The 23949-nt window shown below is 34.9% G+C and overlaps 1 protein-coding gene across 2 annotated transcripts in view; it reads left to right on the top strand.

Annotated features, from left to right (window-relative positions):
* Positions 1-23949, top strand: part of MAP2K4 (mitogen-activated protein kinase kinase 4) — a 107674-nt gene that overhangs the window by 49139 nt on the left and 34586 nt on the right. For both annotated transcript variants that reach the window (XM_021705918.1, XM_008072028.1), the window contains exons 4-6: positions 6311-6430; positions 8764-8815; positions 18107-18234. In XM_021705918.1, coding sequence (XP_021561593.1) covers positions 6311-6430; positions 8764-8815; positions 18107-18234 — 300 coding nt within the window. The remainder of the gene's footprint in view (positions 1-6310; positions 6431-8763; positions 8816-18106; positions 18235-23949) is intronic.

The following is a 23949-nucleotide window of genomic DNA, read 5'->3' as shown; positions in this document are numbered from 1 at the left end:
GGTGAGTGGATTGCCTGAGTTCGAGACCCACTTGGGCAACTTGGTGAGCCCTCATCTCTACAATAAATCAAAAAATTAGCCGGGTGTGGTAGCGCATGCCTATAATTCTGGCTACTCGGAAGACTGAGGTGGAAGGATTGCCGGAGCCCAGCAAGTTGAGGCTGTGGTGGCTGGCAGCGGCCACTGCACTCCAGTCTGGGTGACAGAGTGAGACTCCTACTCAAAAAAAAAAAAAAAAGGGCAAATTGTTTTCTGAAGTTATTGCACCATTGTATACTTACACCAGTAGTTTATTTGAGCTCCATTTCTTCTGTATATTTTTCAGCACTTGGTATGGTCTGACTTTTTAAACTTTAGCCATTCTAATGGATATACAATGGAATATCTTTGTAGTTTTAATTTGCATTTGTGTAATAACTTACAGTGTTAACTCTTCTCACGTGCTTATTTGCCAACCATATATCTTCTTCAATGAAGTTCCTGCTAAAATATGTTGTACATTTTTTTAAAAATTGAGTTTTTTGTTTTCAGTTTTGGGAGTTTTTTTTTTTAAAGATGTATTCTGAATACAAGCTTATTATCAGATAAATGGTTTGCAGATATTTTCTCCGTGTAGTTTCTCTCTCTCTCTCCCTCTCCCCCTCTATATCTATATCTATATCTGTATCTGTATCTATATCTATCATCTATTTTTTTAAAGTCAAGGTCTCACTCTGTCTTCCAGGCTGGAGTGCAGTAGCATGATCCCAACTCACCATAGCCTTAAACCCCTGGACTCAAGTGATCCTTCCACCTCAACCTCCAGAGTAGTGGGACTACAAGCACACATGCAGTACTGTGCCTGGCTAATTTTTTTATTTTTATTTTTTAATTTATTGGTAGAAACAGGGTCTCATTATGTTATCTTGGCTGGTATGAACTCCAGGGCTCAAGTAATGTAATGCCCTGGCTTTGACCTTCCAAGTACTGGGATTACGGACTTGAACCACTGTGCCCAGCCTCTTTTCGTATTCTTGTTTTTTGTTTTTTTTTTGTGTTGGAGTCTCACTCTGTTGCCCAGACTGGAGTGCAGTGGCCGCTTCCGGCCACCGCAACCTCGACCTGCTGGGCTCCAGCGGATCGATCCTTCTGCCTCAGCCTTCCAAGTAGCCAGAATTACAGGCATGCACTACCACGCCCAGCTGATTTTTTGATTGCAGTTAGTTTTTATACATGGTAAGAGCTATGGGTTGATTTTTTTTTTTTTTTGTATGTGGCTATCCTTTATATTTTTGTCAGAAATCAGTTGCCCATACATATGTAGGTCTATTTCTGAACTATTTAATCTGTTCTGTTGATCTTTTTTTTTTTGTCTTTGGACTAATCCCACATTGTTGTGGACTATTCTGGCTTTATAGAAAGTTTTCAGATTTGGAAGCCTTGGTCCTTAGACTTTATTCTTTCAAAAATTAATTTGGGTCTTTCAGATTCTTTCCACTGTCATGTGGATTTTAGAATCTGCTTGTCAATTTCTACCAAAAAAAAAAAAAAGAATCCCTGCTGGGATTTTTTTAATTGAGATTATGCTGAATTTGTAGTTCAATTAGGGGGAGAATTGACATTTTAATAATATTAAGTCTAATGACCCATTAACATGGTATCTCACTCTATTTATTTACATATTCTTTAATTTTTTTCTCAGCAATATTTTGTAGTATTCACTGTACAAGTCTTTCATGTTTTTGCTAGAGTTATCCTTAAGTATTTAATTTTTATGCTATATTTTTTAAAAAAGCGGTTTCCCCTTGTGACTAATATATACAAATAGTTGGGAAGTATTTTCTTTTTCAATTTCTGGAAGAATTTATATAGAATTCTTTTTATTTCTAATGTAACTATTTGGTAGAATTCACCAGTGAAGCCAGTTGAATTTGGAGATTTATTTGTGTGAATGATCTTTGGTAGTCTGTTTCTTTGAAGAAATTTGTCCCTTTCGTCTGAATTATCCAATTTTTTGGAATAAAGTTGTTTATAATTTTCATTTAATCTTGGTAGAATCTATCTATAGTAATGCTGTTTCTCTCTTCCTCCCATTGCTCCTCTCCCTCGTACTTGTTTCTGATATTTGGTAATTTCTGTCTTCTCTTTTTCTTCCTGATTAGTCTGGCAAGAGGTTTACCAATTGTGTTGACCATCTCAGTGAACCAGCCCAGTTACATGATTTTTTGTACTGACTTTTTACTTGCTTTTTTTTTTTGGGGGGGGGGCTTGTTGTGGGGTTTTATTCTGATCTCCTTCTGTTTATTTTTGCTTAATTGGCTTTTCTTTCTTTGATTTTTTAAAGATGTTCCATGCTTATTTTAAACCATGAAAGATTTCAAACATACGGAAAATTACAGAGGAATACAACCAAACCACAGATTTAATATAGTAGCATTTTGATGTAATTGCTCTTTGTCTGACTTAAACCTTATAAATACAGTTAAAACCCTCATAACATTCCCCTTTTAGTCTCCAGATCTAAACACTGCCTTGAATTTGATGTTTCTCTCTGTTTGTTTGTTTAGGTTTTTCGCATATGCATTTCTCTCTACATGTTATGTAATATTGCTTTATGTATTTTCAGAGTTTAAATAAATAGAATCCTATATTTATCCTCCATTGTGCACTTTCTTCAATACAGTTTTCAAGATGTAACTATGTAAATATATATTTATTATATATCGATTTGGTTAATTTGAACTGCTATGTAGTATTCTGATGATTAAGTATGTCATATTATCTTCAAAAATAATCCTAATGTAGATTTTTTCTAGTTTTTTATAATTTTAAACAATGCAAAGATGAACAATTGTTTCGTATGTCTCCTTGACAACTCAGGGTACAGATTGTTTAGAGTATGTCCCTGGCAATATAGCTGCTAGGTTACATGATATGAATGTATTCACACTGAGTACTGACTTATATTTACACCAATAATGAGTGAGAATTTCTGTATCAAAAATTGTATTCAGGTGTCAGTAATGGCTTGCATACTTTGTTGTTTCAATTATTAAGATTACCTCATGGTCCAAGTTGGCTCCTAGAGTTCAGCTATCATGTCCACATGAAGGAAGATAAAAGGAAGAGCTGAAAGGACTTTTTTGGAGTCGTGAACCAGTTATTTTGTGTTGACATCTCATTGGCTGCCCCCTCTGTGTTTGACTGGGAAATGTAGATTTTAGCCAGGTACATGGTACATAGGAAAGAGGAAATGCTTACTGAGTAGGCTGTCAGCATTTACTGTCATATATCTCCTTTTTTCTGACCTTAATAATATTTGGTAATATTAATTTTTGGCAGTCAGATTGTTTAAAATGGTATTGGACTTTTAAAATTACATTCCCCTGATTGGTGAGATACATAATTTTTTATGTGTGTTGAGGTTTTATTTTGTTTTTTCCTCTGTTAAGTGCTTATTTGTATCCCCATGGCATTATTCTATGAAGTTTTACCTTTTCCTGATTAATTTAGCATAGCTGCTTATTATTGAAGGTACTGATCTTTTGTCTTTACATCCAAGTAAATGCTTACCTTCTTTATTTTAATTAATTAATCAAATTAGTTAATTTTGCAGTCTCACCCTATCACCCAGACTGGAGTAGAGTGTCACAATCACAACTCACTGTAACCTCAACTTCCTGGGTCCAGACTATCCTTCCGCCTCAGCCTCTGAGTAGCTGGGACTATAAGGCATGCACCACCATGCCTAGCTAATATTTTGATTTTTTTTTCTTAATAGAGACAAGATCTAGTTATGTTACCTAGGCTGCTTTTGAACTCCTGGGCTCAATCCTCTTGCCTTGGCCTCTCAAAGTGCTAGGGATACATACAGTCATGAGCCATTGTGCCTGGCTTTTGTCTTAGTTTTAAATTTTTGATATGATCATACATAATTATTCATTATAATGGAATTAAATGTAATAGGTCTTATCATTTGTGATTTTTTTGTGTGTTTTGGGAAGAAATTTTTTCCTACACTGAAGTTATGAAGAACTCTTATAAAAAACATTTTAAACTTTTGCTTTTCACAAGATTCATTTAGGAGCTATCATATTTATATTTGTGAATAATTTGATGTAAGGATCTAATTTGACTTTTTTCTATATAGAAGACCAGTGGGCCCATTGGCATTCATGAATAATCCATTCTCTTGCCACTATTTGCTTTGTTATATCTATCATATATCAAATTTCTACACACGCATGGACTTTTGAATCAATCTGTTCCATTGGTATATTTATTGTTTAATTGTGATAGTTTTATAAGATGTCTGTCAGTCCCTTTTCTTTAAAATAGTCACAGCCATTCTTGGCTCTACTTTTTAATATAAACTTTAGAATCAACTTGTTTAGGTCCATGAAAATTTTGATTAGAATTTAATTGAATTCTTAGATTAACTTGGGAGAATTTGACATATTTATGATCTTGAGTCTTCATGTTTGTTAACATGATGTACTGCTCCATTTTCTTAGGTTATTCCTTTGTCCTTTAGTAACATTTTATACTTACTTTCATAAAGGTTTATCCTATTTTTTTAGAATACCATTCATAATGAAAATAAAAGTTATGTCACAGACTTTCATTATAGTGAAAATAAAAATATAATTATGTAATATAGTCTATAAGACTTAAACTATAAGTCACAGTTTTTATTTTTTATAATAAATGATATCTTTTTCAACATTTTCTAATTGATTATTGTTGATATACAAGTACGTTATTGGTTTTATCAGGATCTTGTTATTCCATTCTCCCAGAGCACTCTAAAGAAAAAGAGACTTAGAGAGATAAGAAAGACTTAAATACAGAAAATATAAGTTAAAGTTTACTATGTCAAATATGCTTTACAAAAATGTATTCTTTGTAGCTATGTACCCCAAATGAGTGTTCTAGGGTGGTCCTATTGTAAGACTGCTCATTTCAATAATGATCACAACATATGTTCTCTCTCTATAAAAATAAGTTTACTTGCATTGTAAGTATTGGTAGAAGAAAAAAGTCAGGGAAACTGAATTCTATTCATGGGTTTATAATTAATGAGCAGTGTTGTTCTGGGCAAGTTATTTTACTTTAAGAGGAATTAATCTCATATATCAATCCAGGGATAGAAGGATTGTATAATAATGATCATATAATTGATGGTGAAAAGATTAATAAGTAGATAATCCTTGAAGTTACACTTGTATTTATAAATTGGCAACATACAAAATTGTTTAAGGTAATTTTTGTCATCATCTTGGTTGTATATTCACTTTCAAAAGGTACTTTGTAGTCCTTTTTCATATGCATGTCTTGTACTTTGTATAATCGTGGTATCTGCATATATTCTTCATTTTTTCATGATTCTTGTGCATACCGCTCATGAATTGTATAGGTTTCAAGGAATTTAACTTAAAACTAGTTGAAAACTATAAATTGTTTAATTTAATTTTAGATAACCTCTTTAATATTGTACCATTTCATATTGTGTGATAGGTCGTTGGTTTCTAGTTTTACTTCTTTTTGTTGTTGTAACTTATAGAACATTTGTTTAGTTACATTTCCAGTGATGGAATGATTCTATCAAACTATATCAACACATTTATTTTATTTATTTAAACAATTCAGTTTAATAATAGCTAGCATCTAGTCATTTAACAAATATTAATTGAGCCTATGTCTGGTGGATGTTACATTCTAGTAGGGAAGCTTTATGACAAACATAATAAATAAGTAAATTGTACTTTATATTAGGAGATTGATGAAGGCTTCACAGAACATAGCAGGGTAAGAGAATGCTGTAACTTGTACTTTTCCGTTAGTTACAGTGACCTCATGTAGAAGGTAACATTTGAGCAGGGTCTTGAGGCATGGGGTTTGCTTTATGTATTTTTTCTCCTTTTGTTGGCTAATTTAAGAAGTTTATATAGTTTCTTAAGGTTATTGTCATCTATCCTCTTCATTATTGAGAATGAATGATTTCTACATAATTCCTGTTTTTATCTTCTATTACAGCAAAATTTGAAACTTTTATATAAGCACAAAAGTTTTCTATGCAAGACTATCCCTGCCCATGCAATTAAGATGGGAGAAAATTGGCCTTAATACCATAGTTTGTGTTAGAAGTTTGTGTTTGAGTAGAATATTCTACTCAGAGCTTTAATGAGGAACCAAAAATTATTACTAGTTTGAAATTAAAAACAAAAAAGAATAGTAAGATTGCTTTTTTTTTCTAATTGTGTTTCTATTTTAAGTAAAGGCGGATGGTACTTAAGATATATAAGAATAACAGCTTTATGTTATTTTATAGGGTGACTGTTGGATCTGTATGGAACTCATGTCTACCTCGTTTGATAAGTTTTACAAATATGTATATAGTGTATTAGATGATGTTATTCCAGAAGAAATTTTAGGAAAAATCACTTTAGCAGTAAGTACCTGGTTTTCAAATTGTTCATTGTATATATAGTTATATAAAGGTGCTACTGGGGTTTGAAATGCACTTACCTGAATATCCTTCACTGGATATTGACCTTCTGTAAAATAATTTGTAGTTCAAATAAAAGACAAAGTCATTTCTGTGGCATAGTTAACACAATTAATCATAAGAACATTTGTCAAAATATGGTCTAGGTAAATACTAGTTTTTATTTATTTATTCGAATATCAGTGAATCATAACAGATTGTGCTGTAAGACTAGGAAATTTTCTTTTCTTTTTTTCCTATTGCTTTAACTATTTTTAAATATGTTTTAATACCACACTTATCCCAAAATTAATCAGAATCACAGCTGTCTCTTTGAAGCCCCATGATTAAAGCCTTTAGAAGAAACGTGTTTACTGTAATTTAAGATTTGGGTTGTTATTCAGTCTAAACTTTTTTAAATGTTGACTAGCAGTTTCAGGAACCAGCATACTACTAATGTGGTCAATTCACTTTTACCAGAGGACCAGAAAAGAAAATAGGTACTCTTTTGTATGTGTGTCTATAGTTTCGAAAGTGAATTCATGATCACTTTCTCTTTTGTGCTCTCAATCTTCTACTTGACAAATATTGTCTATAAATTTTTTTCTAAAGGGGAAAGGTAATTTATGTTTAATAGAGCAAAATTAATAAGATTCTTAGAAACTCCTGAGAATCTGAGCTAATGGCATGCCCTAGGTTTGTTGATGTAGTAAAGATAACTCTGGTTGCATGTAATTTCCTAGTTTTTCCTTGCCTGCATACTTCCCCTCTGATATATTCTACTTGCCAATTGCTAATTTATCCTATTTAATCATTAAAGGTTGATAAGACTGGTTAAAAACATAGTTTCTGAACTGTATTTTAGTTGTAAGAGATGTGTGCATATAACTAGATTTTTAAAAATTGATTTCAGCAGTAGTCATCATTTTAAGATTCATAGGCTTTATTTTAATATTTTAAGTCACTTTGCCAAATTAATGATTAAATTTAAATGTTTTATGAGATAAATTTTAAAGATATATATCCTTTCACCTAATTGTGTGAAAAGTAGCTAACTTAGACTAGAAACTTACTAATTATTCATATGGGTATGAAATTTTACATTGATCAGTTTAGCCATCTCCAGTATACCAAACCAGTGCTATATTAGAACTTGTTACTGTTCACAGTAATTATAATCATAGAAAAATAATAGCTTTTAAATGTTTTAGGGGGACATCAAATCAAGATTTTATAATATTTAATCTTCTTAGCAACTCTCTGTGGTAAAATAGTGCTACTGCATTTTTATAAATGATAATCCGAAGCATGGAGAGATTAAATCATTAACTTGCTTTGAAGTGTATACAGTTATAAGTTGCAAATGAATTAAGTACAGGCAGCCTGATACCAGAACCCTGCTCTTAACCACTATACAAAAAGATGGTCTTAACAGTTGAAAAACAGAGAGAAAATTATTTTATCATATTTACAATATAAATAATATATACACTAATAAAATATTTATTACATATTTGCCTGTGATTCCAGACTTAGTGATCACCTTCTATTAAGCACACATTTACAGTTACTTTGTATTGTCTCTTCTTGCTGATTAATAAACCAGCGAACACATAAGCATAGCTATTTGAAACAATACACATTTCTGTGTTCTGTATTTCTCATACCCAGCAGCTTGATAAGAGAAGAGACGACTTTACAGGAAATTGTTGGCCTGTTATTTTGTTCTTTTTAAGTTTGAGATTGTTTCTCTGTTCCCAACCTCTCTGAAGAAATATGATTTTCTGATCATAACTAGTGATCAAGTAACAGGATAATTTCTGGATAAATTGCCACATTGGCTGAGCAGAGGTATATTGGCTCTACAAAAATTACTTTGAAGGCTCATCATCTAATAAGGATGAGTGATTTTGAGCAGCTGGAAAATTTGGAAAACTTATTAATTACTATAGAGAATGGAACCTGCCCATTAATTTTTTTGGTAGCATTTTTATTTTTGCAAATTTCAGATTGGAGATACAAAAAACATGCTAAAAATTTTTAATGACTTTTAAAATCAATTATAAGTCACTTTTTTTTTTAAAGCTGTGAAGGAATAGCATGTAAAAGCAACCAAGTTTTCAGATCTAAAATTATCATTCAACATCTTTGGTTAACATAAAAATGATGGACACAATATTGAAATAAGAAGTTTTGAATATATGCAGAGGGCTCCGTGGGATTTAACTTGTAAACTATTGTGCTGGTTGCATAAAAAAACAAGTTGTTTATCCCATCTCTCCCTTTTTTCTCCCTAGACTGTGAAAGCACTAAACCACTTAAAAGAAAACTTGAAAATTATTCACAGAGGTGGGTATAAATTATTTTTTGTAGTATAAAAATTAACATTTTCCCATTAATTGGTTAAAAAAACATTGAAAATTCAGTATTACTGAATATTTTTTTTGAAATATATGTATTTTTAGCAGAAAATACTTTATGTACCCTAAAACTGCCATTAACTTAGTTTTTTTGGGAGGGATTAAATAAATTTTGTTCTAACTTTGTATGTTGGGCTTAGAAATTGATTTCGCTATAAGTTTAATTACTTTTTTTGTTGAAAAGTAACATTAGATAGGTTTTTGATGTTTCAGTGTATACAAATAAGGAGTCAAAGTAGTCCTGTGGACATTCAAAGAAGAATCTGAAGGATAGAACCCTTAAGCGTTGTAAACACATTCTATTATTCCTATCAAGTATTTCTTCTTCTTCAGATATCTTCTTAGAGGATATTTCTGTAAATTGAGAGAAATCTTTTAATTAGTATTATAAATTGAAGTTCTTCTAAAGCATGTTACGTTTATGAAAATGGTGATCTTGACCTTATTAGACACAGATTCAAATTTAAACATTTCATGTAGTTGAAGACTAAACCTAGAAAAGCAGTAACCCTGTGGGAATCTGGAACTTAATCCAGCAAATAGATTAAATGCTTGCTAGACTCAGAGTCTTTACCCTCATGGTAACTTTGAAGAAGCACACAGGGTCACTACTCTAATTAATTTTGCAATGAAAAAGCCTAAGACAGTATATTTTAGTATGTATTCCTGACAATAGTAGGACAGAAAGTAAAAGGTCAAATTCAAACAAGTGAAAAATCTGGAATTCTAAGAAACATAATTTCTAGTGGTTAAAGAAATTAGTAATTGGGGCATTTATTTAAGTACTTTTAGTTTGGTATTGACACTGGGCCATTGAAATTAGTTAATCTTGAATATCAGTTTATTTTATTAATTTTGTTTGGCTTTAGGCCATTATCATTTGGCCTAAAATCATTTAGAGTTAGGTCCCTACACAAAATTCTTTGTTTTTCTTGTAGTTCACCTTATCCTTTTTTTTTTTTTCCCCTGTGTTTTGTAATTATAAGTGTCACCTTTAGAACATTTGACAATTACTTTAGAGATACTCACTTAGCTTAGTAAAGCACTGAAGAACTGCCTGGGGAGTAGTTTTAAAAAATATCTTCAGAAGTAACTTTGGTTTTCCTTTTACTAAATAAAATGATGACTTTAGAGCTGTCTTTTATCAATTAGGACCAGTTAGGTATTTTTTTTGTTTTGTTTTTGCTGCAATTAGAGTACTTTGGATATCAGTAATAGAAAATCCTGACAACTGACTTTAAACTTCAAGATAAAGTTCATTATCTGTCATAATAAATTCAAAGATAGAGTGGCTCAAAGTATAACATGATTAGGGGTAGAGCTTTCTTTTGATTCTGCCTTCCTTCTTGAGTTGGCTCCATCCTTGAGGTAGTAATGTCTAGAGCAGTTTCCAGTGTCATATGTAGTCCTGACAGCCTCTTGAAGATGAGACTCTCTCATTCTGTGTGGCTGTCTTAGAAGTATGGGAATTTTTCTCTAATACATTTTCTTGTCTTACTCACCAGAATTACCTCACACCCTTAAAGTAGTTATTGTCAAGAAGCATGAGACTACCCTGACAAATTTTAGACCAGCTAGGAGCTAGGTTTTGGAGATGTGGATAGAGCCATACAGAGGAAAATAGACACCTCCAAAAAAAAATCCCTAAAAAAACCAAAATGCAGATTCCATTAGAAAGAATGGTGTGGTTAGGAATGGATTTTTGGTAGGCAGTCAGCTGTGTCAGTGATGGTAAGAGATCTTTTCTGAATTTTTTTCTGTGCACCTCAGTTATATTTAGAATTTTTTTTGCATTCTATTTATTTTATTATTTTACTTTAGAGTTGTAGGGTATATGTGAGGATTTTCAACATAAGTAAGTTGCATGCAGGTGAGGTTTGGGCTTCTAGAGGATCCTCTCTCCCTGGTAGTGGACCTGGTACCCAGTGTGTTATATGATGTCTATCCCTCTTCTCTTCCTACCTTCTTTAGCAGTGTCCAGCATCTGTTGTTGCATCTTTGTACTCATGTGACCAGTGATTAGGCCCCGCTTATGAGTGACAACATGTAGTATTCAGTTTTTTGTTTCTGTGATGGTCTCTAGCTGTATCCATGTTGTTGCAAAGGACATGATTTTGTTCTTTTTTATGACTGCATAATATTCTGTTGTGTATGTGTACCACATTTTTTTTCTAGTCCACTTTTGATGGTATCTGAGTTGGTTCCATGTTTTTGCTATTGTAAATGATGTTGCAGTGAATATACATGTGCAGTTGTCTTTTTTTGGTAGAGCAATTTATATTCCTCTGGGTATATTCCCAAAAGTGGGATTCTGGATCATATAGAAGCTCAATTTTTAGTTCTTTGAGAAAATGCCACACTGCTTCCAACAAAAGCTGAATTAGTTTACATTCCCACCAAAAGTATAGAAGTATTTTCTTTTCTTTGCAGCCATGACGGCAACCTGTTGTTTTTGACTTTTTAATGATAGCCATTCTTGCTGGTGTTAAGTGGTATCTTGTAGTTTTGATTTGCATTTCTCTGATGATTAGTGAGGCTGAATATTTTTCATGTGTTTGTTGGCTGCTTGTGTGTCATCCTTTGAGAAGTGTCTGTTCGTATCCTTTGCCTGCCTTTTAATGGGGTTGTTTGTTTTCTTCCTGTCAATTCATTTGAGTTCTTTGTAGATCCTGGATGTTAGGCCTTTGTCAGATGCATAACTTGTAAATATTTTTTCCCATTCTGTGGGTTGTCTCTTTACTCTCTTAATGGTTGGTTTTGCTGTGCAGAAACTTTTAGTTTGATAAGGTCTCATCGGTCTATCTTAGTTTTTGCTGCATTTGCTTTTAAGGACTGGCCGTGAATTCATTGTCTACTCCTATGTCCAGGAGGGTGTTCCCTAAGTTTTCTTCGAAGATTCTTATAGTTTGAGGCTTTACATTTCAGTGTTTGATCCATTTTGAGTTGATTTTTGTATGTGGTGATAGTAGGGGTCCAGTTTCATTCTTCTGCATGTGGCTAGCCAGTTTTCCAAGCACCAGTTACTAAATATGGTTTTCTTTCCCCAATGTTTATTTTTGTTGGCTTTGTCAAAGATGAGTTTGTTGAAGGTCCATGGTTTCGTTTTCAAATTCTCTGTCCTGTTCCATTGGTCTGTATGTCTATTCTGGTACCACAACCATATTGTCTTGTTTACTGTGGCTGTGTAAAGTATAAAGTCTGGAAGTTTGTTGCCTCTAGTCTTATTACTTTTGCTGAGGATTTCTTTGACTATTTGGACTCTTTTTTGCTTCCATAGGAATTTCTGTATTGTCTTTTCTAGCTCTGTGAAAAATGATGCTGGCAATTTGATAGTTGAATTTGTAGATTGTCTTAAGTAGAATGGATATCTTGACAATATTGATTCTTCCAATCCACGAACATGGGGTATTTTTCTATTTGTGTCATCCTTGATTTCTTAGAGCAGTGTTTTGTAGTTCTCATTGTAAAGGTCTTTCACCTCTTTGGTTAGGTGGATGCTGTGCTATTTTATTTCATTTTTGTGGCTATTGTAAAGGATTGTGTAATTTTCTTTGATTCTCAGCCTACCTATTATTGGTATATAGCAGTGGAACTGTTTTTTGCTCATTGATTTTGTATCCTTAGACTTTATTGAAGTCATTAATCAGTAAAGGAGGTTTTTGGCAGACTCTAGGGTTTTCTAGGTATAGAAGCATGTTATATGCAAAGATGGCTAATTTCCTCTTTTCCTGTTTGGATGCCTCTGATTTCTTTCTCCTACCTGATTGCTCTGGCTAGGATTTCTAGTACTATGTTGAATAGGAGGGGTGAGAATGGGTATCCTTGTCTTGTCCCAGTTTTTAGGGGAGCGCTTCCAGCTTCTGCTCATTAAGTATAATGTTGGATGTAGGTTTGTCATAGATGGCTCTTATTATTCTGAGGAATGTTCCTTCAATGCCTAGGTATTTGAGGGTTTTTATCAAGAAGGGATGTTGTATTTTATCAATTTTTTTTTCCATATCTAATGGGATAATCATGTGGTTCTTGGTTTTATACCTGTTTATATAATGAATTATACTTACAGAACTATGTGTGAAGCCATCAGGTCATGATAGATGATCCTTGAAATGTACCATTGGATACAGCTTGCTAAGTCATGTGGAGAATTTTTGCATCTATGTTCATCAGGGAAATTGATTTGTAATTTTCTTTCCTTGTTTCATCTTTGCCATTTGGGGGCATCAGGATGATATTGGCTTCATAGAATGAGCTAGGGAGAATTCTTTTCCTTCTTAATTGCGTATAATATTTTCAGTAGAATTTGTATCAGCTCTTCCTTGCATGTCTTGTGGAATTCATCTGAGAAACCATATGGCCTAGGGGTTTTTGTTTGTTTGTTTTTGGGCAGGCGTGTTTCTTATAACTGAGTTGATTTCTTGGTTTTTTTTTCTGGAGTCAGAGTCTGTTGCCCAGGCTGGAGTGCAGTAGCATGCTCACAGCCACCGCAACCTCAACCTGTTGGCCTCAGGTGATCCTTCCACCTCAGCCTTCCAAGTAGCTGGAACTACAGGTGTGTGCTACCATGCCCAGCTAATTGTTTTGATTAATTGTAGAAACATGGGCTCAGGCAGTCCTCTCTCCTCAGCCTGATTTCTTGGATTATTATTGGTCTGTTTAGGGTTTCAGTTTCTTCCTGTTTCAGTCTTGGGAATTTATGTGATGCCAGGAATTTCTCCATTTCCTCTAGGTTTTCTAGTTTATTTGCATACAGATATTCGCATTAATCTCTGATAATTTTTGGAATTTCTTCAGGGTCAGTTGTGACTTTGCCTTTTTTGTTTCTAACTGTGTTTATTCAGACTTTCTCTTTTTGTCATTCTGACCAGGAGTCTCAAAAAACCAGCTTTCTGTCTCATTGATCCTTTCTATGAATTTTTTTTTTTTGGGACTCTGTTTCATTCAACTGTTACATTATTTTAATAATTTCAGTTTTTCTACTAAATTTAAGATTGCTTTGCTCTTGACTTTTCAGTTCCCTTAGGTGTTATGTTAGACTGTTTACTTGAAATTCTTCTGTTTTCTTAATATATGTGTACAGTGATGTAAGCTTCCCTCTCAGCAGGAGTTTCATGGTATCCCAGAGGATTTGGTATGTTGTGTTTATTTTCATTTGTTTCCAGGGATCTTTATTTCTACCTTTATTTCTATGTTAACCCCAAAGTCATGGAGCATATTGTTTAATTTCCATGTATTTGTGTATTTTGAAGTGTTCCTCTTGGTGATGATATTTATTTTTATTCCACTTTGGTCTGAGAAGATACTTGTTATGAATTCAACCTTTTGAAATTTGTTCATACTTGATTAGTATCTGAGAATATGGTGATTCTTAGAGCATTTTCCATGTGTTGATGAGAGAACGTATATTCTGTGTATCCTGTGGTTATTGGGTAAAGTGTTCTGTAGATGTCTATTAGTTCCAATTGGTCAAGTTTTGAGTTAAAGTTCAGAATTTCTTTGTTAGTGTTTTTTTTTTTTTTTTTACTTCAATGATCTGTCTAAGGCTAGAGTATTAAAGTATCAGTCTATAATTGTATAGGTGCTGTGTCCTCTCTTAGTTTAAATTAGGAATTGTTTTATAAATCTGAATACTTCTGTGTTGGGTACATATATATTCAAAATGGATATTTCTTGCTGGTGTGTTGAGCCTTTTATCATTATATAGTGTCCTTCAGTGTCCTTTTTAACTTCTACTGGTCTAAAGTCTGTTTTGTCTGATGTAAGAATAACTGCTCTTGCTCTTTTTTATTTTCTATATACCTGAATAATCTCTCTCTAGCCCTTTACCTTGAGTCTGTGGGTGTCCTTTGCAGTGAGATGGGTTTCCTGAAAACAGCAGTAGGTTGGATTGTGTTTCTTTATCCAATTTACTACCCTATGGCATTTGAGTGGAATGTTCAGTCCATTCATGTTTAAGTTAATTTTTGATGTGTGGAGTTTTATTCCTGTCATATTGCTATTCAGAGACTGCTTTGCTATTTAGGTTTTGTGGTTTATCTTTACGGTCTGTTAACTCTGTGCTTGGCTGTGCTTTTGCTATGGGTGAAACCATTTCTTTTGTTTCTGTGCTTAGAACATTTTTCAGCATCTCCTGAAGGTCTGGTCTGGAGGTGGTATATTTTCTTAGGGATTGGATATCTGGGAAGGATTTTAATTCTCCTTCATTGTTGAAGCTTAGCTTGGCAAGGTATAGAATTCCTTCTTGGAACTGCTTTTCTTTAAGAATGTTAAAGGTGGGACCCCAGTCTCTTCTGACTTGTAGAGTTTCTTCTGAGAAGTCTGTTGCCTTTCTGATGGGTCTTCCTTGGTAGTTCTGTCACTTCTCTCTAGCTGCCTTTAGAATTTTTTTTTATGCTTAACCTTGTGGAGATGGATTATTATGTGTCTCAGAAATGATTTTCTATAATACTGCACAGGAGTTTTCTGGATCACTTTTGTCTGCATGGTCGCCTCTCTAACGAGATAGGGGAAATTTTCTTGGATGCCCTCTTGAAAGGCTTATTCCAGGGTGCTCTCAGTTTCTCCTTTTGTCTCTGTGATACCAGTTAGCCACAGATTTGGTCTCTTTACACAATCCCAAACCTCTCATAGGCTCTGCTCATTCTTCTTGAGCCTTTACTCCTGGTTTTTGTTTGACTGTTCATTAGTTTGTTCCCCAAGCTCTGAGATTCTTTCCTTTGCCTGGTCAGTTCTACTGTGCAGGCTTGTCATTGTGCTTTGAATTTCAGGAAATAACTCTTCATTCCCAGGAGTTCAAATTGGGTCTTTCTTCTGTTGGCCAACTCAACTGTTACGTTCTATACTGTTTTGTTGCCTGGGTGATCTGTGCTTATACCTTCTTGTGACTTTTCTTCACTCCTTTTTGCCACCCATAGTCTGAATTTGAGTCATCAGGGACAGGGGGTTTTGGATAGGTTCCATTGTTTGAGGTCTTAGGGGGATCTTTTATGGGTGATGCCTCATTAAGGCTTTGGGGATTGCTGGTGGTTTTTTGCTGGTTCTTCCTCTTATGAGGACAGACTCTTCTTTATTCATTTATTTTACTTAAGAAAGGTTACTACTGTTGGGGTTGGTCTTTGGGTGATTTATCATCATCATCATCATCATCATCATCATCATTTCATTGGGTGTTTCCTTGCTGTGTTGCACTCCTCCTTCCCCTGGGGGTGGTTGTCTGTGAGGGCCTGACCACCGTGGGTCCTGCTGCTCTTCTGTGTCTAGCTGCCCTAGGAGGCCATCACCATTTGGCTAGTGCTGGAGCGTGCCTGCAAAGTGTCCCATGATGTGAAGGCTCGGGGGTTGAATTCTAAGGAGAGCTGGTTATTAAAGTCTGGTTAGGACCCTCTGGAGAAGCTGTCTGATGCTTCAGTCTATGGACTGGCCTCAGATGTACAGTGGCATGGGCTTTGTTCTTATCCTTTTCTCAGGGGCTGTATTATGTTGTAATGGGCTGTGCCAGTTGGCCTCCAGTCAGGAAGTAGTGCGTGGAGGAAACAACCAGCTGTGGTGGTGGCTGTGGACTTTCTTTGGCCTCTCTTTCCCAGGGAAGTACACAGATGACCTAGGTAATGGGTAGGCTTATGGGAATTCACAAAGATTCTTAGACCCTGGGATTTCAAGGAGGTGTGGGAGGGCAAGCTGGTCAAGGAGGGCTAGGTCAAACTAGACCACTCTCCAACTCCCCACTGCTGGCACAATTGTCTTACCCCTGTTGGTAATGGGCACTTTGGCCACAGTGAGGGTATGGCTGAGCCTCTTCTGTTATACAAATGAGTTCACACAGGAAGAGAGAGTTTGCCAGGACAGCAGCTCCCCCACCCCTTACCACCTCCATTTTTCCTTCTCTTGTCTGAGGCTGTCAGTGTTCAGAACTCAAAAGTTTCTTTCTGCAGCAACATTTTTTCCCATGGGCTGGAACTGTCTGGTCTGTGTTCCAGTCCCCAACTGTAAGCATTCAGTGGAGATTGGGAGGAGGGATGGAATCTCAGGCCACTGTGGCAGTGCTGCAGGTATGACAGAGTCCTCTTTTGCCCAGAAACATTCATGCAAGGAGAGAGGGGTTATCAGAAAGAGAGAGATTAAAAGAGCTCCTGACTATTCCCTTTCTCTTGCTAGAGGGTGCATTCTGAACACAAGGGCTTTTTCACCAACAGATTCTGCTGCAGCTTGCCCAAGAGTCTGCAGTAGAGTAACCTTCCCTAGGGGCAAGGGAAGGCGGCCAAGATTCTTTCCTGGCCTTGGAGCTGGCTGCAGGGAGTGCATTATCAGGGATGGTTTGACCATAGGTGGTCAGAGCTTGGATGGGTTCTGAGCTTTACATGTGCTCTGGCAGCACACAGCTGTGCTCTATCTGGGCCGTTTCCCATTTGGGACTGGAGTCCCATGAACCTGGGGGAGCAGGTGGGCAGGGTCGGGGGTGGTTCCCAATCTGTGGCAATAGCAAGCGCTGAGTTCTAATTTTCTGTACTCACCATTTCCAGGTGAGCCCTAATTTTCTGTACTATCTCTGAAGGTAGGGAGGAAGCTTCCACTGTTTGCTATTTTTATAAATTCTTTTTATTCATTGAGCCACGATAGTGACAATAAAACGGATACAAGGATTGAGTTAGGGATAGCGAATTAGTGAGCAAAGTGGAGAGATTGACCAGACAGCTGATTGAAATATACTGATAGTGAGTTGATCGTCAGTGAGGGAGATATTTGACATTTCTCATTTTTGGTTGTTGCACTGTGAATTTAAACTAAAAGCCTCTTGATGTAAACAATTTAATGCCTACATTTATTGTGAAACATTTTTTGATATTTAGTTTTTAATCACTGACATTGAGAAAATTGCTTTTTCTCATTTCCAATAGAGAAAAGCTGTAGTTTTGTCTGTTTCATAGATATTTAGATATTAAAAGAAAAGGCAACCTCAGTCTGTATATTTTAGATTAAGATGTTGTTGGTGAAATGACTCTGTTGCTGCATTTGTGCAATTCTGGTTATTAAAATTACATGTTTAAAACAAATAATGATTATATGTGATAAGTGAAGATCAGTATGCTGCTTCTTATCTATCTGAAATTGAGTATTTGACCATTTATGTTGTCTGTGGTTTTTTAGTATTTTTGCTTAAAGTGTAGTCTTTTCTGACTTAGGAAAGTTAAGTAACTATATATCAAATGGCATCTATTTCTTGCAGATATCAAACCTTCCAATATTCTTCTGGACAGAAGTGGAAATATTAAACTCTGTGACTTTGGCATCAGTGGACAGCTTGTGGACTCCATTGCCAAGACACGAGATGCTGGTTGTAGGCCATACATGGCAGTAAGTGTAAAGTCCAAGCCTGCTTGCTTGATAGTCATTGGACAGGGACCTGTGTTCTTTGGTGCTGTGGTTCTGAGGAATCTGCCACTAGTCCTGTAGTTTCAACATGCTAGAATATTTCCCTCTCCCCTAAAGCCCAAGCTCAGATTCTAGCTTCTCCTTGAAGCTTGGCTAAATTATTCCAGAGATTAAAGAAAGAAAAATTTTTCTGTTTTCATTGTCATACTCTATTTCTCTTTGTTGGCATTTAGCATTTGTATTATTCTCTGACTATTATTTATACTTAGTGCAGTTAATCAAACAGATAGTACGTTCTCAGAAGGTAATCTTTGTGTTTGTAGCAGCCTCTATGCTAACAGGTGTCTTGACTGTAGAAAATAATTAGGACATGTTGAGAGTGTGTCCCAGGTACTAAGGGATGCTGCCCCATTTAGAGAAGAATGGGAAGACTTGAGCTCATAGTGAAATGCAGCATTATCTTACAGAGTCTCAAGTTATGTTTTGAATATTGTTAGTTCCTTCTTCAGGGATGGATGAGCCACACCAACAAATTGTGTACTTTGCAACTTGAAGTCTCTTCTCCCTCAGGGAGACAGAGTTACACTATTCATCCATAGATATCATACTCATGTTACTCTAGTATATTTGCATATACTGTTCTTACAGTCTGGATTTTGATGTGTATTTGAATTGGAATTTAGTGTCTATATTTTAAACATTTTCCCTAGGTGTTGGTGTCAACTTTTAATGTGACCATGGTTCTTTGGGGACCAGTACACTACCCTGAATGCTGATACATAAGGTTTTGTAGGTATTTATTGAGGCATTCCTGCCAGGAACCTCTGTCTGTCTTTATAGACTCTTTTAAACTAAAAAGTAGCTTAGAATTAAATACATGTTTTCTTTCTTTACCTGTTACTTTCTTCCTTCATTTATGTTTCACAGCCCAGTGGTACAAACGATAGAAAAGTGAGAAGAATCACAGGCATGATATTATAGGTGTTCTACATTGCTTATGAATAGGTGGGCTTAGTGCTACCCCACATTTCACACTTAGGTTAAAAACTTGAATAAATTTTATTTCCCATGCCGTTTTAAAGTATTCTTTCTCCTCTTACTTGTCTCTCAATCTATAAATAGTGTAGAAAACAGTGTCGCATATAGTCTTTGTACATGTTCTGTTGCATGCATATACTCTGGTCATTGTATTTGGAAAATACTGTGTTTGAAAATTTTCATTGTTGACAATGTTTTAAAATTGTTGCATTTTCAGTACCTCTTTTTGTTAATATCTTTTCTTGTCATCTTTTCTTCAAATGAAAATGTAAAAGGTAGATGTGTGTGTTTTCATTTTAAGACGTAAAGGGACCATCATTTTAACTTTGAGTATTGTGAATGTTGGGGCAGATGCTTGGAACAGTTCGGAAGATCATACATTTATCATGATTATTAGGCATAAGTGACACAATAGGTTCAAAGGCAAGAAATAAAAATAATTAGACTTGGGAAATTGTATAATTGTCTAATTTACATATTTAGTGAAATTAACTGAAACTGTTTATCTGCACCTTTAGGACTTGTTTCAATTCTTTTTATTTTTTTTGAGTTGGAGTTTTACTTTGTCACCCAGGCTAGAGTGCAGTGGCAGACTCATGGCTACCCCAGCGTTGACCTGCTGGGCTCAGGCTATCCTTCCACCTCAGCCTTCCAAGTAGCCGGAATTACAGGTGCGTGCTACCACGCCCAGTTAATTTTTTGATTTTTATTGTGGAGATGAGATCTCGCCAAGTTGCCCAGGCTGTTCTCAAACCGCGGACTCAGGCAGTCTGCTCACCTCGGCCTCCCAAAGTGCTCGGATGCTTGTTTCAATTCTAACGTTGACTAAATGTTTTTGTTGTGTGACATAAGTTAAGAATTATATTTGATTTATGCAGGTTTTAAAAAATGCAGTTGCGGCCCACATAGAGTAGAATATTTAGAATTTAGGTAACTTTTAAAGAAAGAAGCAGACTTTTTGTTTTTGTGTAAAGATGTGCTTTGCAGGCCCAGGAGATGCAAGACTTGTTTTCCTGCTGGCTTTCTTTACTTTTGGAACTCTGACTGATAAACTATCTGCCTCTAATTTTTACTGGACCAAATGAAATATTTCTGTCCATTCTAGTTTTTTACAGATTATGTAGATAGACAAGAATGCAATCAGAATTAATTTTAAAAGCCTCCAAGTGATTTAACACTTCTTTGTATTTTGACAAAACACATCAGAGTGTATCTTTTTATTTAAGATTTATAATTTGTCTTTAATCTATAGAAATTGAGATTACTTATCAGGTAAACATAAAAAAATATATAAACATAGGGATTACATATAAGTTTTTTCATAAACTATTACAATTGTTAACATTTTGACACCCCTACACCCCATACACATATATATATATTTATGTGTTACTTAACCACAGGGCTGTGTTATGAGAAATGTGTCATTAAGTGATTGTGTCAATGTGTGAACATGATAGAGTGTATTTACACAAACCTAGATGGTGATATAGCCTACTACACACCTAGGCTGTCCTGTTGCTCTTAGGTTACATACCTGTACAGTATGTGACTGTACTACACTTGTAATGTAGGGGTACTATCTAAGTATGGAAAAGGTACATTAAAAATACTGTATAAAAGATTTTAAAAACTGGATCGCCTGTATAGGGCACTCACCATAAATGGGACTTGCAAGATGGGAGGTGGTTCTGTGAGTGGTGAACGAATGTGGAGGCCTAGGACATTGGTATACACTACTGTGTACTTAGGCTATCTGAAATTGATAAAAATTGATTTTCTTTCTTTAATAATAAATTAGCCTTAGTTTACTGTAACTTTTTTCCTTTATACACTTTAAAAATTTTTTTGACTCTTATAACAGCACTTAGCTTAAAACAAACATATTGTACAGCTGTACAGAGATATTTTCTTTCTTAATATCTTTATTTTATAATGTTATTCTGGTTTATTCTATTAATTTTTTTTTTCTTTTTGGATTTTTTTGTTAGAAGCTAAGACACAATCACATCAGTTTTAGGGCCCACGCAGGGTCAGGATCATGAATATCACTATCTTTCACCTCCATGTCTTATCCCACTGGAAGATCTTCAGAGGCAATAACACAGAGAGAGCTGTCATCTCCTCTGATAACAGTACCTTTTTCTGGAATACCTCCTGAGATACCTCCCTGAGGCTATATTACAGTTAACTTTTTCTAAATAAGTAGAAGGAGCGCACTCTAAAATAATGATAAAAAGTCTCACAGTAAATACATAGACCAGTAACAATAATTTTTTATTATTATCAAGTATTTTGTACTATACATAACTATATGTTACACTTTAATTTTCAGCTGAGTAGATTTGCTCACAGTTACCAGCATCACCACAAACACATGAGTAATATGTTGCTCTACAATGTTAGGATAGCTGTGATGTCACTAGGTGATAGAATTAGGAATTTTTTAGTTCTGTTAAATTCTTTTGGGACCACCTTTATATATTCGGTTCATTGTCGACCAAAATGTTTTGCAGCACATGTCTGTATGTGTATGTGGGTGTGTGTATGCTGAACTACTTTAAAGCAACTTGCAGATATTATTAATTTTACTCTAAACACTTCAGCGCTTATATCCAAGAAAAAGGACATTCTTCTACATAACCATAATATTATTATCACGCCTACAAAATTTAAAAATTTCATTGTACAAGTTGAACATCCTTAATCATAAAGTATAAAATTCAGAATGCTCCAAAATCTGAAACTTTTTGAGCACCGATATGATACAAATGGAAAATTCCAAGCCAGATCCTGTGATGGGTTGCATTCAAAATGCAGGTGCAACATACATAGTTTATTCAGTGTCCTCAAAGTCTTTTGGTTTTTAGACTTCTGCCACCTTGCAACATGAAGAGACTCCTAAAAAGTCACTTCAGTTTCCCCGTCTTTTAGCAACCTCTTACATATTTTTTTGTATTTTTTTTTTTGTATTTAGCCCATTCATATTAGTTTGTAAGATGGTCTGATAACATTTGTGATAGAAATAAGAACTCATTTGTAGCACTGTCTGAAGTATATCAATTTATCTTGGTATTTCTCAGGCCCTGGCATAAACTTTTGAAATGTGCATAGCCTATTAGTCATGAAAATCTAATCAACATTTGCTTTTAATAAATTTGACAATATTGACTCATCTGTTCCTATTTATTCTCATGCTCTTGTCAATCTCTATCTAAACATTTCTATCTTTTGTCAATGTCTCTTCAGTTTCAAAAGGACTTTATTCTTCAAGACATAACTTTGTATACATGACTGAAAAAAATGACATTCATTTCTTCCTGTTTACAGAATATCTGGTGAAGAAATTATTTAGCAGCTCCTGTAGGACTTTACTTTGTTGGAAGTATTTAAGTTACTGATTCATTCTTTTTACTTATTATAAATCTGTTTAGGTTTACTCTTTCTTCTGAGTCAGTTATGGTGATTTATGTGTTTCTAGGAACTTTTCTATTTCATCTAGATTATCTAATTGTTGGCTTACAATCGTTCATAGTATTTTATAATAATCCTTTTTATTTCTTTGAGGTATAGGTAGTAATGTCTCCATTTAGATTTCTGATTTATTTTTTGTTTTTTTTGATTTATTGTAGACATGAGGGCTCACCCTGTTGCCCAGGCTGGTCTCGAACTTCTGACCTCAAGCAATCCTCCCACCTCAGCCTGCCAAAGTGCTGGAATTACAAGCATGAGACACCACACCTGGTTTCATTTATTCCTTGGTCAATATATCTTCTATCTTTTTTTCCTAGTTAGTTTGGGTAAAGGTTTCTCAGTTTTGTTGATCTTTTCCAAAAACAAACTCCATGATTTCTTAAATTCTCTCTTGCTTTTTCATTATTTCATTTACCTCTGCTTTAATAGTTAATATTTCCTTCTTTCCTCTATCTTTTGGTTTAGCTGTTATATTTTTTGTTACTTAAGGCATAAATTTATGCTACTTAGGATGTTTATTTTTTAATTTTTTAATTTTATTTTTATTTTTTTTGAGTTGGAATCTCACTCTGTCACCCAGACTGGAGTGCAGTGGCCGCTCCCGGCCACCACAGCCTCAACCTGCTGGCTTCCGGCGATCCTTCCGCCTCAGCCTTCCGAGTCGCTGGAATTACAGGCATGTGCTACCACGCCCGGCCGATTTTTTTGATTTATTGTAGAGATGAGGTCTCGCTGCCCAGGCGGGTCTCGAACCCGCGGGCTCAGGCAATCCACTCACCTCAGCCTCCCAAAGGTGCGGGATTACAGGCTGAGCCACCGAGCCCGGCTAGGATGTTTCTTTTTTTAATGTAGATGTTTACAGCTATAAATTTCCCTCTAAATCTGCTTTCTCTGAATCTCATAAATTTTGTTCCTTGTTTTTATTTTCATTTATCTCAAAAGTATTTTCCAGTTTTCTAGTTTTTTCCTTATTTGATGAACTATTATTTAATCCATTGATGAACTATTATTTAATTTTCACATATTTGTGAAATTTCCAATTTTCCTTCTGTTATTGATATCTAACTTTATTTCTTTGTGCTTGGAGAAAGTACTTTGTATGATTTCAGTCTTTTTTTTTTTTTTTTTTTTTTTTTTTTTTTTTTGAGTTGGAGTCTCACTCTGTCGCCCAGACTGGAGTGAATC

This window comes from Carlito syrichta, unplaced genomic scaffold (assembly GCF_000164805.1).
Source record: "Carlito syrichta isolate Samal-C Ts95f unplaced genomic scaffold, Tarsius_syrichta-2.0.1 Scaffold314819, whole genome shotgun sequence".
Taxonomy (NCBI): Eukaryota; Metazoa; Chordata; class Mammalia; order Primates; family Tarsiidae; genus Carlito; species Carlito syrichta.
This window is presented reverse-complemented; position numbering and strand designations above follow the sequence as displayed.